Here is a 26422-nt window from a genome sequence, read left to right on the forward strand (position 1 = left end):
CATGGATAATTTAATGCATGCATATAATTCCAAACTACATTTTTAAATTTAAATGGATTTTTATTTGATGGTGGTGCATACCTCAGAAGGATCCCTTTCTGACTTTGAGATCTGAGTTGGCAATACTGGCAGTTAGAAAAAAATCTGCTCAAGTTTGTCAACTGATTTCCAGATCATATTTTCTTGACACACACAGTATGCAATCGCATGATGCCACATTCACAGCCACTTAAGATTAGAAACGCTTCAAAAAATCACTCTGGGACATGTGTCTGGGATCCAACACTAAAGAGACAATAGAGAAAAACAATATTGCTGTTAAATAATTTTTCCTAAAAAATTTATACATCAAATTTACCAGTTTTATAGTTTATTCTTGGATTGTCTTTAATTTTGTTCTTTGAAAGTGAAAGGGTAACTGGAGATGGTGCAGAAAAAAGTGTAATTAAGAAACATGGTCATGCCTAGTATGCACTCACAATGATTACATTTTCTCCATAATGATTTAATAAAATCCATTTATAAAATTTGTACTTAAAGTTGGTTGAAACAAAAGACTGATTTGCTCTCTGGCCTTGAAACACATCTATTAAACACAGACACTGAAAGCAGTAGAATTTCTCTTTCAGTTTAGTTTAACAAATAAAGAGAACAGTTTTAAACCTTACTGTAAAGCTAGGCTTGGCAGAATTTGGGGGGAGACGGGGGGGACGCCTGGGTTTTTTGTTTTTTGTTTTTAAACAATTTTGACAGATATCAGTATTTTAAAGCTTTTTTTATTTTTATCCATATAAATGTTCACAGTTGTGGGAAATCAGGGGGCCAGGTCAGACAATAATTACTTAATGACAGTAGACACAGATTCAAAAAGTTAACGCTTTATAACTGTTAAAACAGTCACCATATACATGTCAAAATATAAAAAATAAAAATCCTTAAATCAAACCCTCAAAGTTCTCAAGCAGCATTTTTGTTACTTTGCCTATCTGTAAATTTCAGTTATTGTTAATGGAAATTTTTCTTCATTTGTTAGTGTGTGTATGGTGAAATCAACGTTTATTGACATTACTGATAAAAATCTAACCCTTTCAATCCTAACTACAGTTAATATCCCATAATACTCTCTTGGAAACAAAACCACAAACCAAACTTTGAATTTATAATAGCTCATACTTTCTAATTATTTCAAGATTTGTATCTTTAGCAACAATAACAGAACAGTCCCTACTTGAGAAATCTCAATGACAATTTCAAGACCATGCACCTTCAGAAAAATGATGCATTAAGTGGAAAGCACTTGGGCTGTTGCCTGTCTTGTGCAGAAGTTCATATTTTGATCTATATTAAGACCGATAGGCATTTAGAACGATGAATATCCATACAACATTCATCTCTAAGAACTTCATCACACGCCCACAATTTTTACTTGACCTTACCAACTTCTAAAGCAGCCATATGTCTTACCAGGTCCACTGAGAGCCCAGAAGGCAGATACAAACTTTGATCCTACAATCAGGCAAAACTCATCAACTCCAATAGTATCTATTCTGGGCACTAGTTTGTAACTGAAAGCCAGTTTCAAAACCACATATAATTGTAAGTAAAAGGGCCAACATACCACAATTGTACTATTGTAATTAAAAGCAGTAATGAAAGCAAGATTTTGTTCAGTTCCATGCGTTCTGTACAGATGCACTCACTTCATTAGCACATTCCAGTGCATTTCCCTTATTTCCAAAGAGCTCCTATTTAATTTAAATCTGTCCAAAATAACATTTTCAAGAATTCCATGTACTGTAGTGGCTTACTTGACATCCCTGTACTACTTGTGCTGGTCAGATGAAGTTACACAGCCTTCAAACAGGGACGTTCAGTCGCATGCCCTCCTCCCCAGAAGACTGTAGAGGAAATGAAAACCTCTGACATTAGCCAGGCTTGTTGCATAAACACATGGCTGCACAAAATGAGGAAGACACTGAAGATTCTGTCATATGTAGGGAGAATGAAGCCTAGAGACTGGGACTGAAAGACTTTTCAATGATCTACCCACAGTTGGTACGCATCTCTGTATGCAATAATTTTAAAAAATCAAGACCGATGCTTAAGTGGACAGAAACACCTCAGTCAGCAGGAATAAGGAGGAAAATCATGTGTCAATGAGTACCTACTGGTGATGCATTTTCAGTGTTCCTGGCTAGTTTCAAGGAGGCCATTCTCCTAACATTTCAGATGTGAAACTAAGGTGAACTAAGAATGCAGAAGGGTTATGATTATAAAGACAAATTCTGCTCTCAATTGCATTAGACTTCTAGAGTTAATTCAGATTTACATAGATTTTACTGACAACGGAATCTGGCCAACAGAGGAGTAAATGGAAAGCACTGAATATAGGACTGAGGCAGACTCTGCACTCCATACAGTGATGGTGATGCCCTGACTTTCCAAATGGTGCAGGTGGGGTGATTCCCTCGGGGGAAAAAGTAAATGGTCTATGAATAAAGCCACAAAAACTGAGCAACATTACTTTCCCCAAAGTGAACCTAGCACTACTTCACATCTTTGTACTAGGGCTGTAGATTAATCGCAGTTAACTCATGCAATTAACTCAAAAAAATTAATCGCGATTAATCGGTTTTAATCACACTGTTAAACAATAGAATTAACTGAAATTTATAAAATATTGTGGCTGTTTGCCTACATTTTAATATATATTGTATTCTATGTTGTAACTGAAATCAGTGTATATTTATTATATTTGCACTGTAAAAATGATAAAACAAAAGAAATAGTATTTTTCAATTCACTTCATACAAGTTCGGTAGTATAACCTGTCATGAAAATGCAACTTACAAACGTAGATTTTTTTTGGTTACATGACTGCACTCAAAAACAAAACAATGTAAAACTTCAGAGCCTACAAGTCCACTCAGTCCTACTTTTTTCAGTCAATCACTAAGAGACAAACAAGTTTGCTTACATTTACAGGAGATAATGCTGCTCTCTTCTTACTTACAGTGCCACCAGAAAGTGAGAATAGGCATTGCAAGGTATTTACATGCCAGATATGCTAAACAGAAGTCTTCAAAGAGCAACACTCTGATGCCGAAACTACAGAACCCAAAACATCAAAAAAGAAAACAACCTTCCGCTGGTGGCATCCGACTCAGATAATGAAAATGAACATGCATCGGTCCATACTGCTTTGGATTGTTATCGAGCAGAACCTGTCATCAGCATGGACCCATGTCCCCTGGAATGGTGGTTGAAACATGAAGGGACATCAAGAATTATAACATTCAAAAACCAGTCGGAAAACATTTCAATCTCTCTGGTCACTCGATTACAGACCTAAAAGTCGCAATTCTGAACAAAAAAACTTCAAAAACAGACTCCAATGAGAGACTGCTGAATTGGAATTAATTTGCAAACTGGACACCATTAAATTAGGGTTGAATAAAGACTGGGAGTGGATGTGTCATTACACAAAGTAAAATTATTTTCCCATGTTTATCCCCCCCGTTCCTCACACGTTCTTGTCAACTGCTGGAAATGGCCCACCTTAATTATCACTACTAAAGGTTTTTTTTCTCTCTCCTGCTGGTAATAGCTCACCTTACCTGATCACTCTTGTTACACTGTGTATGGTAACACCCACTGTTCCATGTTCTCTGTGTATATAAAATCTCCCCACTGTATTTTTCACTGCATGCATCCGATGAAGTGAGCTGTAACTCACGAAAACTTATGCTCAAAGAAATTTGTTAGTCTCTAAGGTGCCACAAGTACTCCTTTTCTTTAGGGCATTTGACGTGTAAATATTTTGTGACACTGGCTACAACAGTGCCTTGTGAATGCCTGTTCTCACTTTCAGGTGACACTGTAAATAAGAAGCGGGCAGCATTATCTCCTGCAAATGTAAACAAACTTACTTGTCTGAGCAATTGGCTGACCAAGAATTAGGACTGAGTGGACTTGCAGTCTCTAAAAATTTGGATTGTTTTATTTTTGAACGCAGTTTTTTTTGTACATAATGCTACATCTGTAAGTTCAACTTTCATGATAAAGTGATTGCACTACAGTACTTGTATTAGGTGAATTAAAAAATACTATTTGTTTTGTTTTTTTTTTTTACAGTAAAAATACTTGTAATCAAAAATAAATATGAAGTGAGCACTGTACACTTTGTATTCTGTGTTGTAATTGAAATCAATATATTTGAAAATGTAGAAAACATCCAAAAATATTTAAATAAATGCTAGTCATTTTTTTTAATCGCTCGATTAATCACAATTAATTTTTTTTAATCGCTTGACAGCCCTACTTTGTACTCATCTTTCCAACTTTAGTTCCTGTATTAATCTCCTCTGTTGCAGTGCAGTATCTGGTATAGCTTCCCAGAGTGTCACTTGATTCCACAGCTAATCTTGGAAAATATTTCAGTAAGGATTCAGTTCAGGAAGGTGACTGCTTGTAGAAGTGTAATCACTTTTAAATGTGAGTAATCCTGCCAACAACAGTTCTGCCTATCCCCTTCTAGAGTTGTCAATGGGGCCTTCTGCGCAACAGTGTACCATTTGAGCCAAAGGAGCCACTTCATTAGCAGCCTTTTAGCTTTTTATGCTGATTAGCCACAATCCTACCCTGAGCAGAGTTTTGGCTCCAGGAAGGAAGATCCAGAGACTCCATGAAGTCCACTAAAGACTAGACTGCTGTGACTGAAAGTACATGGAAGGCACTCCAATATTATAGTGAGGGGGAACAGTATAAGACGTTCAGAGAGAGAAGGACAGAGACTCATATTGCAATACCATGTGTTACACAAACACTATCCAAAGTTGTGCTTAACAGTAGTAGTCTCAAAGATCTCAAAGGGCCTACTCTTAGAGGTCCTTTTGATGGTGATATGTTGAAAACTGTGTTAAAATGATAAGATATCAGTTTAAATTTTCAGGGGTTTTCCAAATCATCCTTGCAGCTAGGGGGGTTGGTAGGGAATGTGCGATCTGGGTCTTTAGCAGTCAGTGTGCAAAGAATTAGTTTAGAGCAAAGTGGGGTAAGTTATACCTTGTTACCTTAAGGAGAAGCCTGTTTTCTCTGTTTTTGGTTCTTGTGTAGTAGGGTTTGGGATTCTGAGAAGTAAATGTTATGTTGCAACCTTCCAGAAAGAGGGGTTGTTTTGTTTTTTTTTTTTATAGTTTTACTGAACTTCTCTGTCCATGAACATAATAACACCAACGTCCTGGGAGTTCTGTTTAATGAGATTGCACTGCATGACTTAAATGCTTACTTTTTTCCCCACAATCATTGATTTCAAATGAGATTGATGACTGTGTAAAAATAGTAATTTAGAAATGTGTTACTGCAATTTTAGATCAAAATTTGTAATTAACTGCATTACAAAACTTCTTTTTTAAAAAAATGCTACTACTGGTAAAGGCTTTTATTTGAATTTTATATAACTGTTGTAGGCAATAAACCAAATATTGAAAGTTATGGCCCAAATCCTGCAAACAGGTACACAAGTTTAAACATATGCATAGTTCTATTGACATCAATGGACTTCTTACCTAAACTTTAATCGTGCTTAAGTGTTTGCAGTAACTGGAGCAAAACATTATTAAATTTATTATTATTTATTAAAAACTTTGTGGTATACATTCTTTGTCACTTCACAACAAAATCAATTCTGTTTTACCTATGAAAAGTTATTTAGACTTTCAAAATATTAACCAACTTATTGTGTACTTAATACACATATAATTTTTTTTCCAAAATAGGAGCCTGAAGTTTAGCTCTGAAGCCAAGAGTTAAACATGGAAGATGGGATTTTTCTTAAGCAGCTAGATATCCTATTATTGTAGCATTGACTGAGAAGCACAAGTCCCATAACTTGAAGCTGAAAGGCTTGATGTGTGACTACAGCCTGGTCAAAGCATTTCTGCTTTCTTGTGGAAACTCAATACATCCGAAAGCAGTGCAAGGGCTATTTGCTTATCTATTTTCTATTTATGTTACTCCCACACTAAGGAAGTTATTGAGGTCCTGGATTTGTCTTTATCAACACTGACAACACTTCAAATGTGCGTTTCCTTGGTAGAAAATAACTATGTAAAACCTAATATTTTACTAGCAATTAGGAAACCATGCATCCACTTTAGCAAGTTAAGACACTAATATGCAGAGGTGTCTAAGTGACTAGCTACATGTAAATAAAAAATGATTTAAATTGAAAAAACATTTTATTTATGCCTGTACTCTGTTCGTTTTTACAGTACATCAACCACCACCTGAAAAGAGCAAGATAAAAGCTTCCAAAAGGGAGTCTGAGAAAATGATCAGAAGTGTTTATCAGTGTATTATAAACACAACTCCATGGGAGAATGCTTGATTTATAATTTCCCTATTCACTTCAAAATTTCAGGTTCAGCAGCAAGTTTTAAAAATCCAAGGCCCCTGAGGAAATTGCTATTTTAAAAATACTCTTGGGTTACAAAAGTTTCCAATACTTTTCTAGGATCTGCAGACATCTCTTTACACATAAAAACAGAGACAGTAATAACTCCCCTCCCATATTTTCTTAATTGCATTTGTTGTGTTGACATTCATATTACGAGTACAATATTTTTCTAATCCTGTAAATAAACATGCATGTTATTTATTGAACACTCACTTGCTGGTACTTCTAACAACAACACTAACCACTCTCCTGTTATCTTTTTTCCACACATTTTATGCTTCATTACCAAGAGACCAAGTTAGTCCAGTACTTATAGCTTTCACTGAGGAAATGCTGTTAAGCATATTTCCATTTCTCTGATTTATGTATGAGAGTTTTCCCTATCATTCTAGCTATTTTCTCCACTATTTTATGAGGCATTCCTACAACATTCATAAAAATCCATCCCTTCAGCCTTATCTGCACCACTGATCTATTTTTTATTTCCATACTGAACATTCAGTGCACCTTATGGTATTTAAGATATGTGTTCAATATTTTCATGTTGAGATGGTATGCATTCCTTTCCAATTTGTTGTTCTCATCCTTAAGGAATCTGGAGCTTTGATAAATAAATATAAACCCTTAAATTTAAAAAAGTTAACAATATCCAAATGAGATTAAATAAATATCGAGTACATATTGGGTAGAATTTTGCATTTATGTCAGATATTCACAAAATCTGAGGTCTGCTGATCCATACAAGCTCTTTGGTTGAGAGGGCAAGACACACTGTTTGTCCAAAGAACCACAAAGCACACAGCAAGGTGCATGAGTGTGGTGGCCCCTCCAAGAGTCTCCTGCACAGGAGGATGACACTAAGTGAAGATGTTAAGAATACAATGATTCAACAGTGCCTTGCGGCCTTCTACAACAACTAGATATCAAGCCTGTGTTGTTTAGTGCATTATATATAGTAGCATACATACAGACCAAACTTGTGTTCTCAAATCTCCGTAAATTGAAGTCATTCTCAGTTGAGTTCCCACACCTGCTTGTAAAAGGCACTCTGAGCACCTTGCAAAAATCAGATCCTTCTTCCTTTAACTGGAATAAACTGATGTCCCTTGCCCTCATGCATTTAAACAAATTCAGATTCCTGGGGACAACCCTCACCATGAAGTCAGATTGTATTTCTTGTCAAATAAGTGAACTTGGGTGGTCAAACTATTTGATAGTGCCCCTTCCAAGTTTCCAAAGATAATTTGATGGCAAAAGGGTAATCCATTCACCTACCAAATTCATTCAGAACCAGTTGGCACTTATTATCACTACTGTATTTAGATGAAACCTCGTCTTAGGCCACAGGGACACTCACTTGAAGCCACAAACAAACAAATTAAAACTTCAAATTTCTCTTACACTTCACAGACAAATGAATGTTATCAGACTGAGTGCTCTCTTCTTAATTTGGACTGCAGTGACATTTGTTACAGGCTGTGCAGAAATCTTGGTTAAAAAGCAGTTCATTCAGCTAACAAGCTACTATTTTCTCTTATTTCCCCTTCTTAGCAGGGCCTGGGCTACTTTAAGATAGCAATATGCATCGCATCTCTAATCAAAATAAAGGTCGGTTACTGTGAAAAATAAGCAAAGCTTCATGATTGGGCTGTGATTTGCTTTTCAATCACAGAACCATTTGGGTCATAAAGGCAGACCACTAGTTCACTTAGCCCTTCCAACCTAACTGTAACAGGATTAATTTGATTATCAAAATCACCCCTCTGGGAGATAGCCTACTTTTTAATAATTGGTAGTAATAAATACTATGCAATAATGACAGCCTTGCCTTGAAATATAATTGGTTACTGCTGCTAGATTGCTGAAACCCTGCTATGTGACGGAACGCACAGGCCATTTGTCTTTTCTAGACTGAACATGCCCATTTCAACCCATTTTTCCGTTTCATTTTCCAGACCTTTCATTGTTTTGTTGTGTTGCTGTGATCTCCCCAATTTTTCCTCCCTCACCTCCCCCGAATTGTTTTGTCATATTTGCTACAAATAAAACACAGAAAAAATGTTAAATTTACCGAATACCTTCACATTTAAAGAAGTCTAGAGTTTTCAAATAAACTAAGCCTATCAACTGCAGTGAAACCCATTCCCATACCAATCAGAAAAGGCAGGGGGAACCTTCATGTCCCACAATAGGGACATAATTAAGTTGTGACACAATGAAGGTAATCATCATTTCAGGTCTGACTTTCTGTATCCAATACACAACTAAGAGTGGCATTCCCTTTTAAAAAAAGACTCATTGAGCAGTCGTCCCTGTAGGGGAGTCAGAGAAAGCAGGAAGAGCAACCACATGCAGCATACGCACAGGTCAAAACGCTACCCAAAGTAAATACGTATTTAAGAGGAAATACAAGAAAAACTCGAATTTCTTTCTGACATATAGACTATTAACATCCATTTTCAAACCAAAGTATTATTAAGTATTTTATTGACCAAACTTCAGTAAATGTGTCCAGCAACAAGAATTTACCCTCTCTGACATAACACATTTTTGCCAGGTATTTTGTCCACCACCACCTTCAATTTCATGGTCTTTTTCTTTCAACACAGCTGAAAAACTGTAATTCACCCAGAACTGATGCCTGCTGCATTTTATTACATTGAAGCCTTCTTTGTCAAAGCCAGATCTGTTGCTTGCCTTCCCTAGAAAGGTTTCAGAGTAACAGCCGTGTTAGTCTGTATTCGCAAAAAGAAAAGGAGGACTTGTGGCACCTTAGAGACTAACCAATTTATTTGAGCATGAGCTTTCGTGAGCTACAGCTCACTTCATCGGATGCATGCTGTGGAAATCGCACAAGACATTTTATACACAGACACCATGAAACAATGCCTCCTCCCACCCCACTCTCCTGCTGGTAATAGCTTATCTAAAGTGATCATCAAGTTGGGCCATTTGTGCTGGAAATGGCCCAACTTGATGATCACTTTAGATAAGCTATTACCAGCAGGAGAGTGGGGTGGGAGGAGGCATTGTTTCATGGTGTCTGTGTATAAAATGTCTTGTGCGATTTCCACAGCATGCATCCGATGAAGTGAGCTGTAGCTCACGAAAGCTCATGCTCAAATAAATTGGTTAGTCTCTAAGGTGCCACAAGTCCTCCTTTTCTTCTTCCCTAGAAACAGTACTTGCCTTTAAACTATATTATTTGAGCTAAAAAGTCCAGATCTACTCTCTTGCACCTCCAGGTGCCAGAGATCTCTGCTCAGGGCAGTAACAGACAACATGTTCAAAGTGAGGCTCGGCACACAACTCTTCCTGTGTCGATCCACTTATCCAAAGTCGCTACTTGGATAATGTCTGCTAGGCCTATCTTCTCTCAGCTGACTGGCAACTCAGTTCTGTTGTTCTGCCCAGCAACTTTTTCCTCTGACCCAATGTCACCAAGTTATCTTGGCACCACTCCCATATAGTCCATGTTTACTCCTGGGGGAATTCGGCGCCACTGTGCAATGCAGACTTTTGCAGAAATTAATGTTGGGTGCGTAGAATTTCCTTTCCCCCCCCACAGAAATGGTCAGATCATTTCCTTTACCATATTCTTCTACCTATTGCAAAAAACCCAAACAAAACAAAAACACAAAAAACACTTTCTACCGTTATAAAGCACCAATTTTAATTGTGTTGCTGCCTCAGCTGAATTTTGCACTCATTGCCAGACCCATCCAAGGTGCATACTTCGTTTTACTCCCAACAGCTCTTATCCAGTATTTTGTGAAAGGCAGATGTATGTGAGAATTTCATTTACAAGTCATTTTTTTAATCTTAATCGACATGCAAATCAGTACCCATAATACAATGGAATGTGTGGCCAAATAGCCAAGCTAACCCCATAATAACAAGCTATTGATTTATGAACAGATTTATGTTATATCAACTAAAATCCACTTTCAGTAAAACTTAATCATCTATATCTTTTATAACAGAAACTATAAGCATAAACATGGCCTAATTTCTTTGTCAGTTTGGCCCAAAGATGAGTAATGAGTCTCTTTGCTGTGCAATATTTTCTGTATAGTTCTTTTCAGAAACAAGGTAGTCTGCTTCAGCCACACTTCTGTGAATTTTTTTTATTTCGTTCTGAATCCCGTATCAATTAAATTTTTCTGATATAGATTTGGCTTCACATTGCCATTTGCTCTAAAACTGTGCCACCAGAAACAAATAACCCACCCTGTGTGTTCTGAACTGTGTGGTACTGAAGTGTACTACTCATAAATTGTCAGAAGAAATGTCTTCACATTAAATGAGAATTATGCATTGTTCTAAAGACTGACAACGATTGGCAGTTGCTACAGAGTAATACTCAATGACCCTTCCCTCCCTTCCCCCCCCCCCCAAAAGACAGTACCCAAAGACAAAAAAGCCAAGTGTGGTACTCCTACTCCAGCACTTCCTTCCAGCCTTGAAGCAACCAACCTTGCCTAAGAACATAATGCCTATTCCCTGTGCTGTGCAGCCACACTGCAGTGCCAACGCTGGCTGTCTGGATAAGATGAAATCCACCACTTGCCTGATTCCGTAAGGATGCTTGACAAAGCAGCGACTTGATCTTGGAGCATCTGTACTGCCAGGGCTCGCCTAAATCTATCTTGAATAAACTCAAGAACTGTGGTAATGATGCAGATGTAGGGATGAGACTGGATACGAATGGGAGAGCCTCAGCCAGGCCATTGGATGGCCTGTATTAGTAGATTTGTTTATGGAAGCTAGAACTGTGGATATTACCTTTCTGAATAGCCTTTTCGGCTTAAGAGGCTCTGTTCAAGAACCAGGTAGCTAAGCTAGACTGTCTGGATTCTGATGCATGAGTGGCCCTATGTAATATCATATACCTTCTAGATGGAAAGCAGATAGGAAATCTTTGTATCACGTCAAGGAGACCAGGAAACAAAGATGTTGTTGGCCAGAATGGGGATATCGGAATTACCAGTGCTGCTTGTCTTCTGAATCCCTTTTGGCCATCTTTGTTACAAGGCATCTGCTGCCTTGGCTTTGTGATCCCATCAGCAAAAGAAGAACCTGAAATCTTGTGATAAAGGTCGTAGGCAAACCCATCGACTGTTGGGAAACCAAAATCCTTTACCAGGAGACTGAATACCTGTGGATGCAGTTACTATTCTGGATGATCCAACTTTGCCTGCTGAGCCAGTTGGCCATAACATTCTATTTTGCCTTTGATGTGAAGGGAGTGAGTAGACTGTAAATTGTTCCCTGCCCAAGTTGACGACAAGGTAAATTTCTTTTTTGCAGGACTGTAGACCTTGCTCCCCTTTGTCTGTAGACAAATGATATGGTTGAGGTGTTGTCTATCACGATCTGCACAAGGGAAGTCCCAGTATGGGAGCAAAGCTGTGAGACCACGTTGCATTGCCCCGGATTCTTGTCAGTTTATGCTGTGCGTGCTCTCTTGTTTCAGATCCTTTGGAGAGTCCTTGATTCCATGTAAACACACCATCCCTCTAGGCTGGCATATGTAGTGATAACTGTCCTGACTGGTTCTCCTATTGGAAAACCTGACTTCAATCTGCTTGGACATATTCACCATCTGAGTGACCTGAGAATCCTCCTGGGGAGGAAACCCTTTTCTGAGGAGTAGAGGAGAGATACTTGGAAGAAGAATAAGAGGACGCTCCAGTGGCCTCATGTGAGCAATAGCCCACTGAGAATATCCACATGGGAGACCACTGATCCCAGAAGAGAAAGGAGTGTGGCAAGGAGTAGTCCCCATTGAAAGGTTGACTATTTTGCAAAGATTTCTCAGCTTCTCTGGTCTTTCATGCAATAAGGCAGTGGCTCTCAACCTTTCCAGACTACTGTACCCCTGTCAGGAGTCTGATTTTTCCTGTGTCTCCCCCTCACCCACCCCCCAAGCTTCACCTCACTTAAAGACTTCTTCCTTACAAAATCAGGCATGCAAAATATAAAAGTGTCATAGCACTCTATTACTGAAAAATTGCTTACTTTCCCATTTTTACTATATAATTCTAAAATAAATCAAATGGAATATAAATACACTGAAATGTAAGTACATAGTATATAGAGCAGTATAAACAAGTCATTGTCTGTATGAAATTTTAGTTTGTTCTGACTTTGATAGTACTTTTTGTGTAGCCTGTTAAAACTAGGCAAATAACTAGATGAGTGATGAACTTTGTAGAAGATGGGGACACATGGAGATTGAGTTAAGAGACTCAAATCATAAAACCGTTGCTTTGCAGCAACCTTATTGCTTGGGTATTGCCATCTAGGACTGACTCAGGACAGAGATCACCCAGGAGAGGGTAGACAGAGCAGCTCTCAGATAGCACTACATCAGTGGTTTTCAAACTTTTGTACTGGTGACCCCTTTCACATAGCAAGCCTCTGAGTGTGACTCCCCTAATAAATTAAAAACACTTTTAAATATATTTAACACCATTATAAATGCTGGAGGCAAAGCAGGGTTTGGGGTGGAGGCTGACTGCTCGTGACCCCCTGAGGGGTCCCAGCCCCCACAGTTTGAGAACCCCTGCACTACCTGCACTTTTTATAAGCTTTTGCAGTGCTGATCCTAAACCAAAGGCTACGGACGGATATTTGTAGTGTTGTGTACTTAAGAGTTAACAGTCTGTTGAATCAGGATAGAGAGACAGGCCTCCTTCGCACCTATTGATATCACACAGTCCCCTTCATTGGTGGCAGCTAATGTGCATTTAAACATCTTTATTCTGAATTGTGATTTCTTCATGGATCTGTTGAGATACCAGAGATTGAGAACAGCTGAGCAGCCGCATGACTTGTTGGGGGGGGCAGGAATAATATGGAGCAACCGTCTTATTTCCTGTGAAGTAGGAGAGAGAGAGAGAGAGATTCTTTTGCTGTCATTTGTAGGATATTTAGGATGACCAGCTGTCTCTCTATCTCCTCTTCTTCCACAGGGAGAAGCCCTTAGTCCTCCCTGCTGGTGAGCAAAGCCTATCTGTTCCGCCTCCTAGTGCGGAGAGAAGCGCAAGCCTCAGCCACCGCCCTGGCACACGGAGAGCCCGGCCTGCCAGCGGATCCGAGTGCTGCACTAGCCGTGCTCCCAGCAGCCGTGTGACCTGCGTGCTAACAGCTGCATGGCTGTTGGCACCAACATGCATGGGTGCAATTTACAGGTGCTGGCTGCAACGCCAGCAACCGGCAAGCCAATAGAAAAGGTGCCAGGCTAAAGCTGAGTGGTGCTGTGGCCCTTCATGACAGGTCAGAGCACCATTCACTCCGGTTTGGCATGGCTGACCCTCCATCATGACAGAAAATGGGGAGGGAGGATGCCAAATCTGAGTGAGTGGCACTGCAAGCTGGGGTGCCCGCCAATCTGTGGCTTATGTTTTTGGGGACCGCCCACACAAATGAATTCAGGCCCGAGGCCCTGGTCCGAAAGTCTGAGACACACTGATGCCCTTGATCCTGATCCTCCTCAGAAGAGAGGAATTTCAGACAGACAGTCCCATGGGGTGGGGGAGAAGGGCCTTGTTGTTACTCTTTTGAGCAGCTTTCTTGCTCTGAGAAAGTGGTGGTTCGGAATGGACATTGGTGCTGCAATGGGTCCAGAAGGGTCCTCCCTGGGTCCCAAGCTTTGTTCATCGGAGATTCCTAGTTGTGGCCTGGAGATAGGCTGACCCGATTCAAGGAGCACCAGGCTCCAACCCTGTAGGTTCAGAGTCTTTGTCCCACTTACTGCAATGGAAGAAAGCAGTTGGGCTGACCCTGCTAGGAAATAATAACCTGGAGTCACTGTAGGGGGCATGCTGTAGAACTGAGGAAAGGGTTGGGCCCAGGGGCCCCTTACCAAGGCTCATCCTTGCTCTGCCTCTGGATCCCTATCAGCTCCCTTCTGTCACAGCAGCTATAGAGTAGGGGCTGCACAGCTGCTCTGCAGTCAGTCATGGCTGAGAACCTGGGCTCCAGAGGCTGGGTGGGAAGTTTCCCGGGCCTTCTGGTATCTGTACTTCAACCTACACTCCCCCTGCATGGCCTGGGCCTCCACAGAACAAGCACACATCTCCATGCAGGCACTTCATCAGCAGAGGATGTGCAGAAGAGAATCTGTCTTTCCCTCCCTCTTTAGCGTCTCTGCCATGCTGCACTCTGCATGGGTGAACGATGAGGGGGAGGGGGCACAGACTTCCCAGTGAATATGAGGAGAAAGGCAGAGAGGCAGAGCAAATCTGGCTGTTTCTCAAGGTGGAGCCACATCTCCCCTGCCTCCGTCTAACAGGACTGGTCTGCCTCCAAGGCTGCACAGGAGCAGAAATCCCAGTGTCTAGGATCTGTGGACTTCACTCTGAATAAGAAAGGAGCTGACAGAAGTTGTAGTCTCCTGCTTGGCAAATCCATCACAGTAATGTCTCAATCAGGCACAGTTGATAGCACATTTACTTTTGGATTGACTGTCAATTCTAGGGCACTGTTTAATTGTTGAACGAAAAAAAACAAGCTTCTGTCTTGGTGGTCTAAGCACAGCTGAGAGTTAGGAGGTCCTCAGCTGCAAGCTAGGATCCACCAGCTACAAACGTGGCCTTGGTTAAGTCACAACCTCTTCAATTCAATTTCCTGATCCATAAAATGGGAGATTACACTTATGTTCACAGGGGTCTCTCTCTAACGTGCTTTGAGCATTTTAGCACTACATAAGTTTCAAGTATCCTCATCAATTATTTTAAGTGCTAACCTGCAGGTGAGTCATTAAATTGGAGTGACTTTTGCTTCTCACAGATGGCTATACAGAGGTAAGTTAAAGATGGCCTCTATTTTTCAAAATAGACAGAGAAACCTTGTGTTCTGATCAGTGTTCCACTGCTCAAAAAAATCCTGACCCATTCCCTAAGATGTATGCAAGCTATGCATCTCAGCTTCCATGCTTCCTCATGGCATCACTGCTCGACCATTACCAATAATTCATTGCTGCCATTACCGTAAGCTGAAAAGTTCTATGTGACATAAAACACAGCACAAATGAATACCTAAGAGTAGGTTGCTAGGTACTACAAATTTGTAGCTGCGGGATTTTGCCAACAGTATGCTTTATACCAGAAAATTTATTTCCATCTACCTTTTCATTTTCTTCTTGATTGAGTCTCTGCCTATGCCTGGTAACTTTGGGCTTGGATTTTCTAATTTATACAGGAATTGCTTGTTTTGAATTATTTTCTAATCTTTGTTAATAGCGTATTTGGTCACAAACACAAACATCAGAAGACTGGAACTAACCTGTTGGACATCCTGTTGAAAAACACACAGCTGAAGCCGTTGGTGCAGGCGGACCTTCCGATGCTGCCAAATGTTCTCCAGTTGTCGCTGGTGGTGCAGTACTTCATGGATGACATCCAGGACATGATGCACGGCCTTGGAGTAGTTAGCAGAAGCTGTTAGTGAGTCAGAGCTTCCAGGAGTCAAAGGTCGCTGAAGTTTGTCAAGTAACGACTTCCCATCTTGGCTCACCTGACCAGCAAGAAGGATGAAGCATTAAGTTTCTGTTCGAAAACTCATTAATGAACAACGCAGACTACAAAATTATACAGAACAGATTCATTAAAGACGTGACACCTAGCACTCTCAATCTCTCTAATCCCAGAATGGGAACACACTGCTGTTACAACAGATAGCACAGAGAAAATGACATATGTGATGTCTACTGTATGCATTAAGTTACTGTTCTGAAACAGTGGCCTACCAATAAAGCTCATCTTCCTAGTGACTTTTCAATAAGAGTCAAAGTGATGCGAGGTAAGGCCAAAGTTGGTTTTAACTGAATTCTGTTGATTTCACATGCTTAAATCAAAGTTTGCTATTACTTGGGACTTAACCTTAGAATAAGATGGGGATGTTATCAGAGCCAAAGTGCTTCTATGAAGCATAATGTTGAGAAATACATGACAAATCTTGCTACATTTTAATCTGTAGTACTGATATCAGAGTATCAGGTTAATTCTATTAGTTTTATCTTGATTCTACCCAACCATTAAAGTGCAAAATAATTTCAAAAGAACACAGCAACTTATCACAGTTAGTCTTACTAGCTGAAGAAAAAGCAGCAATGATCAAATAAAGAGGAACGGTTACTTTTAACTAATGTTGAATATTCATTGTTTAAGTCCTTAAGAAATTAATTTTCAAGATTAATTCCAATTAAGATGCTGTCATTTGTAGGAGGAATTTGGTGCAGTGCTCTGACAGCCCACACCTGTACACTATTGTGGAAAGAACGCCTTCCAATTGTGAAGTAAGAAAAAAAAAGACATCTCTCATTCAGTGAGAATCAGACTTTAGAGACAGTTAAGACCTAATGTCTCAAGTCCAACCCAATCTAGAAATTGTACAGGGTTCTTCCCTATTGTGTATTTCCTAGTATTCCACAGCCTTGCAGAGTTTCAGAGGTTCTCTCTTTTCCCAGTAATTAAAGAGGGAAGCATTTTATCTTTATTCCCACACACGTGCCTTACCTATTTGAGTGGTTAGATTTAAACACAAAATATTGTAATATGGCCAAAGAAAGTACATTTGAAAATATGAATATCCTACGAAGTAAAGTAGGATAGAAAATAGGCATCTATATATGCAGCAAAACCTGGTAGTTCAGCAGATGACACTTTTCTTTCTTAATCAGTAACTCAACTAATGACCCAGAACAACGTTAGAGACTGGGTTTTTTCTTGCCGTTATGTCAAGAAAGTAAGGCCCGGATCTTTTTACTTAAAAAGAGTCCACAAGAAACTTTCCATAAAAATACGTTAGCCCCTGTGTTCTGACCGAATTTATTACTCTGGTAATCGTACACCTATGAACTTTTTTCCTTGTAAAGTAACAGGGGAAAGTATTCTTCGCATCCTGTCCTAGACTACTGTGCATAGTTACTGTGAGGTGATAAATAGTTAATATGTTCCACCATATTCATAAAGGCCAGAAGGGACCACTGTGATCATCTAGTCTTACATCCTGTACAACACAGGCCAAAGAACTTCCCCAAAATAATTCATCAGGTAGATCTTTTACAGAAACAATCATGATTTTAAAACTGTCAGTGAGGGAGAATCCACCAGGACCTTTGATAAATTGTTCCAGTGGCTAATTATTTTCATTGTTTAAAATGTATGCCTTCCTTATTTTCACTCTGACTTTGTCTAGTTTCAGTTTCTAGCCATTGGATCGTGTTTATCTCTCTCTGCTAGACTGAAGAATCTATTTTGAAATATTGTTCCCCACACAGATATTTACAGACTGATCAAGTCATTCCCTTAACCATCTTTTTGATACGCTAGACTTAAGGAGTTCAATTTATTTATCACTATAAGTCATGTTTTTTAATCCTTTCATCATTCTTGTAGCTTTTATCTGAACCCTCGGAAATTTATCAACATCCTTCTTGAATTGTGGGCACCGGAACTGGACACAGTATTCCAGCTGTGGTCACACCACTGCCAATTACAGAAGTAAAATAACTTCTCTGCTTCTACTCAAGATTCCCATTTATGCATCCCAGGATCACATTATCTCTTTTGGCAACAGGATCACACCAGGAGTTCACATTCAGCTGATTATCCACTACAATCCCCACTGCTTCCAAGGATAGAGTTCCCTGTCCCGTAAGTATGGCCTACATTCTTTGTTCCTAGATGTACATTTATATTTAGCCATATTAAAATGTATATTGTTTACTTGATCCCAGTTTACAATCATTCTGAATCAGTGGTCTGTCCTCTTCATTATTTACACCTCCCTCAATTTGTACATCATCTGCAAAATTGATCAGTGATGACTATGTTTCCTTCCAGATCCATTGATAAAAATGTTAAACAACGCTGGACAAAGAACCAATTCCTGCAGAACCCCACTGGAAACACTTGGCTTGATGATGGTCTCAACATGGGATTGTAAATGGAGAATCATCAATTAGCCAGTTTTTAATCCATTGTATGCATGCCACATTAATTTTATAAGATTCTAGTTTTAGCTGCATTTCAGTGATTGGGCATACAATGATCCACATGTATATCCAATATCTGAGTTTATGTTCATTAAGCACTGTAGGATTCTTCCTACTAAAGGATAGTGTAATTAGTATCTCAAATTTGCAAGCCACAATCAAGGCTTAGAAGCAAGTTTAGTTTTGAAGTTGGTTACGAAGTAGGGAAAAAGTACATCTATTTGTCAACACATTATAAGTGTAATGCTTAAAAACATGGTCAATCACAAATGCTGGAATTAATAGGATACTTCTCCCTCTGCCCATAATTCATTCATCCTAAAGTGACTGAAGTATACGCTATAATCCAGCTATTTTACTGGGTTTTTTTTTTAAAAGATAAATTAACAGATCACCTAGGACACTACGGCTATGTCTACACTATGCACCTTACAGTGGCACAGTTGTGCTGCTACAGCAGTGCCACTGTAAGGTACGCAGTGTAGCCGCTCTTTACAATAAAACCACCCCCAACGAGGGGCGGTAGCTTTGTCGACAGGAAAGCATCTCCTGCCAACAAAAGCGCTATCCATACGGGCGCTTTTGTCGGTAAAACTTTTGTCGGTCAGGGATGTGGTTTTTTTTCACACCCCAACCGACAAAAGTTTTACCGACAAAAGAGCAGTGTAGACAGCCTAAAACTCAAGGTTCTCACATATGCATACATCACCCATTAACAACTACTGGATTTGAATCTGTGTCAAAGGAGGGTAAAGTTGAACTCTTTCTGTTGAGTAACAAGCTCTTGATGGTACCATGGCACCGCCACAGTGATCATGTGTGAACATCATGCATCCAGGTTTTGGTTCTGCATTCCAGGTACTGTCAGTTCTTCATCACATTGAGGCGGGAATTGCCTTTGTGATGAAGTCTCGCCTCATTTATTTCAAGGGATTCTGTTCAGATATCTCGCTGTACTCAAGCTGAGAACACAGGATTTCAACTTCCAGTCTCAGGCAAAAACTCCACATAGTTTGCCTGAGTAAAGTCTTGCCTACAAAGGATATATAGTCTAATTCATTTTTCCTACTCATCACCATCAGGTACTATTGCACCAAAAGACTAAAATGACAGACTATCCAATTTTTCCACAGCTTTGGTTAGCAAGGAATAAGATGTTCAAGTGAAGTTTCATTTACACTTGTAATGTTTCATAATTAACTCAAGAAGAAAAACTAATTTTGTTTTGCTTCAAGACTTTATTGCTCTTTACATGTCTGAATATCATTTCACAATTCCCCGTTGTCCTGTCCTCCACCATGAAGTGCTTTCGTTTGAGTTAGCAAGAATACTGAGTCTAGCCTTTCACTCTCTTTTTTTTTCCAACCAGGATCCACTGGATGACTGAAAGAGCTTGAAGAAGCAGGGTTGTTAAAAATTTCGAAGAGAGTTTCTTTTCTTGGGAGGCCAGGTGTTAAAAACTAAAGAAACTAAGTCTTAAACACATTAAAACTTGCATCAAATGCTCAGGTTTGTCGTAAGAAACAATCTCAACCATTCTCCTTTCCTCCAAGGAGTCTGTCAGCATAAAACAGGGAAATCAAGGTATGTTTTACACACAGAAAGAGAACTTGTGACTTCAGCCAAGTCCAAAGGGCAGTATGGGATATAAATTAAAATGTTAGCCACAAATTTAAAATTAGACAATTAACTTGTAATTACTTTTCATCTTATAATGACAGGTTTCAGAGTAGCAGCCATGTTAGTCTGTATCCGCAAAAAGAACAGGAGTACTTGTGGCACCTTAGAGACTAACAAATTTATTAGAGAATAAGCTTTCGTGGGCTACATTGGCCAAACCAGACAGTCTTTACGCAAAAGAATAAATGGACACAAATCTGACATGAGGAATCATTCAAAACATTCAAAAACCGGTAGAACACTTCAACCTCTCTGGCCACTCAGTAAAAGATTTAAGGGTGGTAATTTTGCAACAGAAAAGCTTCAAAAACAGACTCCAAGGAGAAAAGGAGTACTTGTGGCACCTTAGAGACTAACAAATTTATTTGAGCATAAGCTTTCATGAGCTACAGCTCACTTCATTGGCTGTTCACGAAAGCTTATGCTCAAATAAATTTGTTAGTCTCTAAGGTGCCACAAATACTCCTGTTCTTTTTGCGAATACAGACTAACAGGGCTGCTACTCTGAAGACTCCAAGGAGAAACTGCTGAGCTTGAATTAATATGCAAACTAGATACCATTAGGGGTTTGAATAGAGACTGGGAGTGGCTGGGTCATTACACGTATTGAATCTATTTCCCTAAGTTAAGTATCCTCACACCCTCTTGTAAACTGTCTAAATGGGCCACCTTGATTATCACTACAAAAGTTTTTTTCTCCTGCTGATAATAGCTCATCTTAACTAATTAGCCTCTCACAGTTTGTACAGCAACTTCCAACTTATCTGTATGTATATATATATCTCCTTACTATATGTTCCATTCTATGCATCTGATGGAGTGGGCTGTAGCCCACGAAAACTTATGCTCTAATAAATTTGTTAGTCTCTAAGGGGCCACAAGTACTCCTGTTCTTTTTCATCTTATGTTGCTTAATTTCTGCATTTCATTCAGACAGTAAAACGAAACCATCACCAGCAGTAGGCAGAGTTTTGTAGCATTTGAGTTCAACACTAAATGAGAATTTTTGTTCTTGAAAGTAGTATTTTTAAAAAATTCTTTATCATCAATATCCTCAATTCATTCACTTTTGTAACACCTCACCCAAGCCCCTTCAGAAAAAGTTCTCCAGAAGCACACAATACACATTAAGAAAAGGAGGACTTGTGGCACCGTAGAGACTAACTAAATTTGTTAGTCTCTACGGTGCCACAAGTCCTCCTTTTCTTTTTTGCTGATACAGACTAACACGGCTGCTACTCTGAAACCGGTCACAATACACATTGACACTAAAGGAGATGGAGTGAGAGAGACTGAACAGAAAAATGGTTAATACAGGACATTTTAGTTATAAAGGGAAGCCAACACCCATTTGATTTCCTGCCCCTTTGGGACCCTGAAATATTTCAAGTACACCAGAAACACTTCATGATGGATGTTATTTTTTTGTGCTCTATTGGTGTTCTGCCAGCATTTTTCAAAATGAATTGTTTCCTAGAGTTGGTAACTCAGCTGTAAATACATTCTCTAGCTTAGAAGTGCAACCTTGTGGTTGTAATTCTGAAAGCCAGGATTTTATGACTTTTTGAAAACTAACAGTGATGTTGAACATGTTAAAATATTATAAATCCTGAATGTGTGTACACACTGGCTAGTTTTAGATGCTTTTTTGCTGCTGGCAGAACAAGGTATCTGATTTTAGTTTGCCAAATGAATAATGCAATCCTTACTCCAATCCGCTTTAGCTTTTTGCAATAAACGGAAAGTTTTAAAAACACTTATTTAAGTGCTGACTCCTAATTCAGTGCTTTTCCAAAGGTATTTCACATTTGCTGTGCACTTAAAAACATATTTTAATGACAGTATCATAATACATCTGAACATCTTTTAATGGCATTAAGTAATACACAATGGAAAAAATACACCGCTTCATACATTGCCAAGCTGTCTGCATCAAGGCAGCCTGCAGGGAAAGCATTATGGTATCCCAGTTAGACAGTTTAAAGTTCTTCCAGAGCAAAAGCCAGAAACCAAGTCTGAGTTTGAAAAACAGACCAGCAAAAGCCAGAATTCGAAGTTAAGACTAACACTCTGCCCTTCTGTGTAATACTTCAAGGCATAGTACCAAACTTAGCAGATAGTTTTCTGGTTTTTGTCAGTTGGTGATGTAACCATCATTTTATTTAAACATACTATAAATAAGTCAGCAGCCTAATGGAATAAATAAACTGCCTACCTCTGAGTAAGCCAGGCTGATATGCTCATATATTCCTTGATGATGATGAATGGCATCTTCTAAATCTTGTAGTTCAGAAGGAAGCTCTACCTCACCACAGGCCTTACACCATGAATCCACATTGTTCATGTACTAGAAATTGAAAAAACACATTGTGTCATTCCCAGACGTACATATGGTAAGACACCATCAGTAAGTAAAACTTATTACCGATGCTCATACATAGGAGTGTGCAAAACTATTTTGGGTGGGGAGGACCTTTAAAAAGTGTTATTTGATGAAAACCATCTAATGTAAGTGAATATGTGAGTTCACAAGTCAAATAGTTTCCATAATACAACCAACAGTCTTTAAACAATCTGTTTGAGTCCATGTTTTTAGTTCTCCAGCACTCTCTGGAGCGCTACACATGCGTGCGCGCACACACACACACGGAAGCTGGCCTACTTAGTGTCAGAAACCTTCAAAGTGAACTCAGCTGCTAAACATACCTCTCATTTCTGGAGCTTACTTTCACTCACACAGTTTCTTGATTTTTCAGCTAACCAAAAAAGATAAAGGCATGAGACAAATCTCACATCACATACACCAAAGGCAACTACACCCTATTATGCCAGTGGTTTTCAACCTGTGATCCGTGGACTCTGTCTAAGATTTCCAAAGGGGTCTGCACCGTCATTTGAAATTTTTCTAGGGCTCTGCAAATGAAAAAAAAGGTTGAAAACCACTGTATTATGCTACCCACTACAACAGTGAGCATAAGGGGAGATGCAACTTAAACAAGAGGTACTCTCTCAGTTAAGTGTGCTGGATCTGGGAAGTAGATAAGCGTATATGGAAGCACTAAAATAATTAAAGACCTAAAGCTATTTGCATGTAAACAGAAAGTCCTAAATGCAAATGACAGTTTAAAGGCAACCATTTGTAGTCTCTGGTTGTTGCAAACCATTCCTTTCTCACCCCGGTTCTTCTCCACCTCAACTTTCATCCCCTATGGCTAATCAGATAGCTGATCAATCACAGCCAGTTTTCCTATGGAGAGAGTATTAGAATCCATCACAGCTAATTGTCAAATGAACACAGCAGAAGGAGCAATTAAAGAAACTAATTTAATTAATCCCAGTAGACTGCAAACCCTGTTCTTTCCTTTAATTTATTTTACTTCTCTCTCACCAATTCACATTTCTGCACACTCTGTACTGAAGCACGTAGTAACTTCCCAAAATGGCTTGGACACGGTCAGTCATAACTTGTCAGTTAACTGCCAGGTACAAAACAACCTTTCTGTGAAATACATTCCTAATTTCAAACACTGATGCAGTTCATTTGAAAAAAAAAAAAACCACTCCACTTTGGTCAGGAGGCACACCAACACATAATCATGTTTTTGCATATGGTGCTTTTTCAAAGGTGTCAGACTGGTAACTGTAGCGATGCAAATCTTTAAGTTAGCCAGGGAACAAATATAGCACAAGCACTGGTAAGTCCCACACGTCCCACCAAGTATCACAAACTGACCTAGAATGACCACATCTATAGGTGCATGAAAACAGTTTATGCTTCAGGACTCGCCCTTCTGTGGCCTCACTGTTGAGACTGCCAAAAAAAGGTCTCTCTTAGCAACAGCTGTACTTGCAATAAGGACATCTATTTACCAGAAATGGACTACGATCAGCTACTTGCTTCCCTAGACCAAAGCATCATCATTAGCATGCTGGAAGCACTGTAGGGTTGTCTGTCAATTAATGGATTCACATTCTCAAACAATTTGGTTTTAAGAATCTAACATCTCCTCTTAGTAAACATGCAAAAATCCACTTTAAGACAACTAGTCATTAGACTGCTTCTTAAATTTTTGTGGCCAAATGACCTTGTTCCCAACAGGCCACTTATATCAGTTATGAGCAAATGGCAATTTTTCTGGAACTCAGTTTGGCATGTCGCAGGAGAAAACTGAGGAATATCTACAGGAACTATACTTAACACGCTACCTTCTTACCTAGCTCAACAAGCCTAGTGCTCCCCATCAATAAAACCACCCCCAGCAGCTAACAAAACACACCAACAAGGAAACATAATACTGATGGGAGACTCAAGAGCATGCCTCTGTCAACTAGGCTGCAACTAATTCCCTGAAGGGAAAAACATGATCTAGTTATCAAGGCTATTAACCTGGAAATGTGGAATACTTAGGCCTACTTCTTCCTGGACCAGATTAATTCACTGGTTGTTACACATGGCTTATGACTGGTATTTTAAGTTGTTAGGGGGCCTAGAGCCAGAAACAGGGATATGTAATGCCAATGGAAGTTAAGTGTACTCCTATGGGACACTGAGTAAACATCTCCCACCCAACTCCAAATGCAGATTAAAGACAAAAAGAAAAGAAGTACTTGTGGCACCTTAGAGACTAACCAATTTATTTGAGCATAAGCTTTCGTGAGCTACGATGAAGTGAGCTGTAGCTCATGAAAGCTTATGCTCAAATAAATTGGTTAGTCTCTAAGGTGCCACAAGTACTCCTTTTCTTTTTGCGAATACAGACTAACACAGCTGCTACTCTGAAACCTAGATTAAAGACAGACACTTAAGTACTTTACTTCCCCTAATTTTCCAGTGAGCTAGGTTTACTACTCAATAGGTGTTTCCTGAAATGCTCCTTAAATACTGAACCATTCTGGGACTGATATTCACATGTCAAACACTATCATCTCTCATCGTGTGAGGCAAAAAGCAAGGAATTGCTGGCCAAATGATTTTTTGGGTAAAAAGACCTTTATATTCATACTATTTTTATTTTTATTTTTTTTTACTTTCTTCATCATCTCAAAAGCTTGCCCCAGGTTAAGCCTCTATGCTCAAATCATTAAATTCCTATATCCTTTTGCTTTCTAATTTCTATCCTGTATTGATGTTCTAAGGAGCCTCGTGTATAGAGCACAAGGAGCAGTGACTTAAAACCCAGGCAGTCTTGAGTCAGGGAGAACAAGGCTCTGCTTAAATGTGATGATGAAGTTCCATACTACTGTACAGCTGAGCAGAGATCAAGTCTTCTGCCTGTAGCCTTTGCTTCCTTTTAAGCCCCATCCAAAATGGAGCTAAATTGCTTTCTGGATTTGTTTTTTAACTGGTTTCATGGCTAAATCAGGTAATTTGGTTTATAATTTCAGCTTGCTAGCTTTCGTTGGCTGTTTCCCATTTACTGACCTGTTCAGTTTTCTGGTGGAAGATGGAGGACATATCCAGTAAGGTGCTTCGTTCATCCAAGGCTGCAGCAAATGCCTTCCACTCTTGCTCCAACTGACTAGCGATCTGTTTAATCTGCTGTGAAGCATAATGGCCAGATTCAACCAAACGATTTGCTACTGACATGATGCGATTTATGTTTACATACACATTCTGTAGAGAAAGGATGACAAAGGCAGAATGTGGTTAGGAAATACAATTAACCTCACAAGCCTAGATTCAAGAAAGAATCTGTAAAAAATGCTAAGCAATGTTTTCTGAATAACCTAGTTTTACATATACTAAAAGTACATATTTGGGGGCAGATCCTCTGTTGGTGTAAAGAAGCCTCGCTCCATTGACAACAATGGAAATTCTCAGCTGTTGCAAATTTGTGTTTCTAACTCAATGAATGATAATACTGTGGTCAAAGGAACCCCTAGTACTTCACAAAGACCCTAATAAAAGCAAACAGACAAGCTTTATCTTGCCTCACAGAGGGCTTGTATAGTAAATCAATTTCACTAATGGAGAAATGAAGGCATTCAAATAGTTAACCATTAGAAAATCATAAGTGACTGGTAATCGCGCATTTTAAACAGCGTGTTCATGTTCCCAGACCACCATAACCTAGGGATCCTCTCTCCCCCTTAAAATTTTACCTCCACTCATTGAGGCATTACAGCCGTTCAAGGTCACAGAAAGTGACAGCAGCAGAAGTCCTCTTCAGTTATTGCCAAATACTGAACTGTTTTTGCACATACTTTCTGAAAAAAATTACTTCCAGACTTAATCACTGAACTCTAGCCAGAGGAGTAAAAGACTGGCTAACTTCCAAAAA

At 39.3% G+C, this 26422-nt stretch overlaps 1 protein-coding gene across 6 annotated transcripts in view; it reads right to left on the bottom strand.

The window, feature by feature from the left end:
- TRIO (trio Rho guanine nucleotide exchange factor) overlaps positions 1-26422 on the bottom strand; it is a 400036-nt gene that overhangs the window by 212897 nt on the left and 160717 nt on the right. For all 6 annotated transcript variants that reach the window (XM_007065023.4, XM_037893324.2, XM_043540247.1 and 3 more), the window contains 3 exons: positions 25564-25755; positions 22357-22488; positions 15749-15979 (listed from right to left, as the gene is read on the bottom strand). In XM_007065023.4, the coding sequence (XP_007065085.1) occupies positions 15749-15979; positions 22357-22488; positions 25564-25755 (555 nt within the window). The remainder of the gene's footprint in view (positions 1-15748; positions 15980-22356; positions 22489-25563; positions 25756-26422) is intronic.

Source organism: Chelonia mydas, chromosome 2, assembly GCF_015237465.2.
Source record: "Chelonia mydas isolate rCheMyd1 chromosome 2, rCheMyd1.pri.v2, whole genome shotgun sequence".
In the NCBI taxonomy this organism is placed as follows: Eukaryota; Metazoa; Chordata; order Testudines; family Cheloniidae; genus Chelonia; species Chelonia mydas.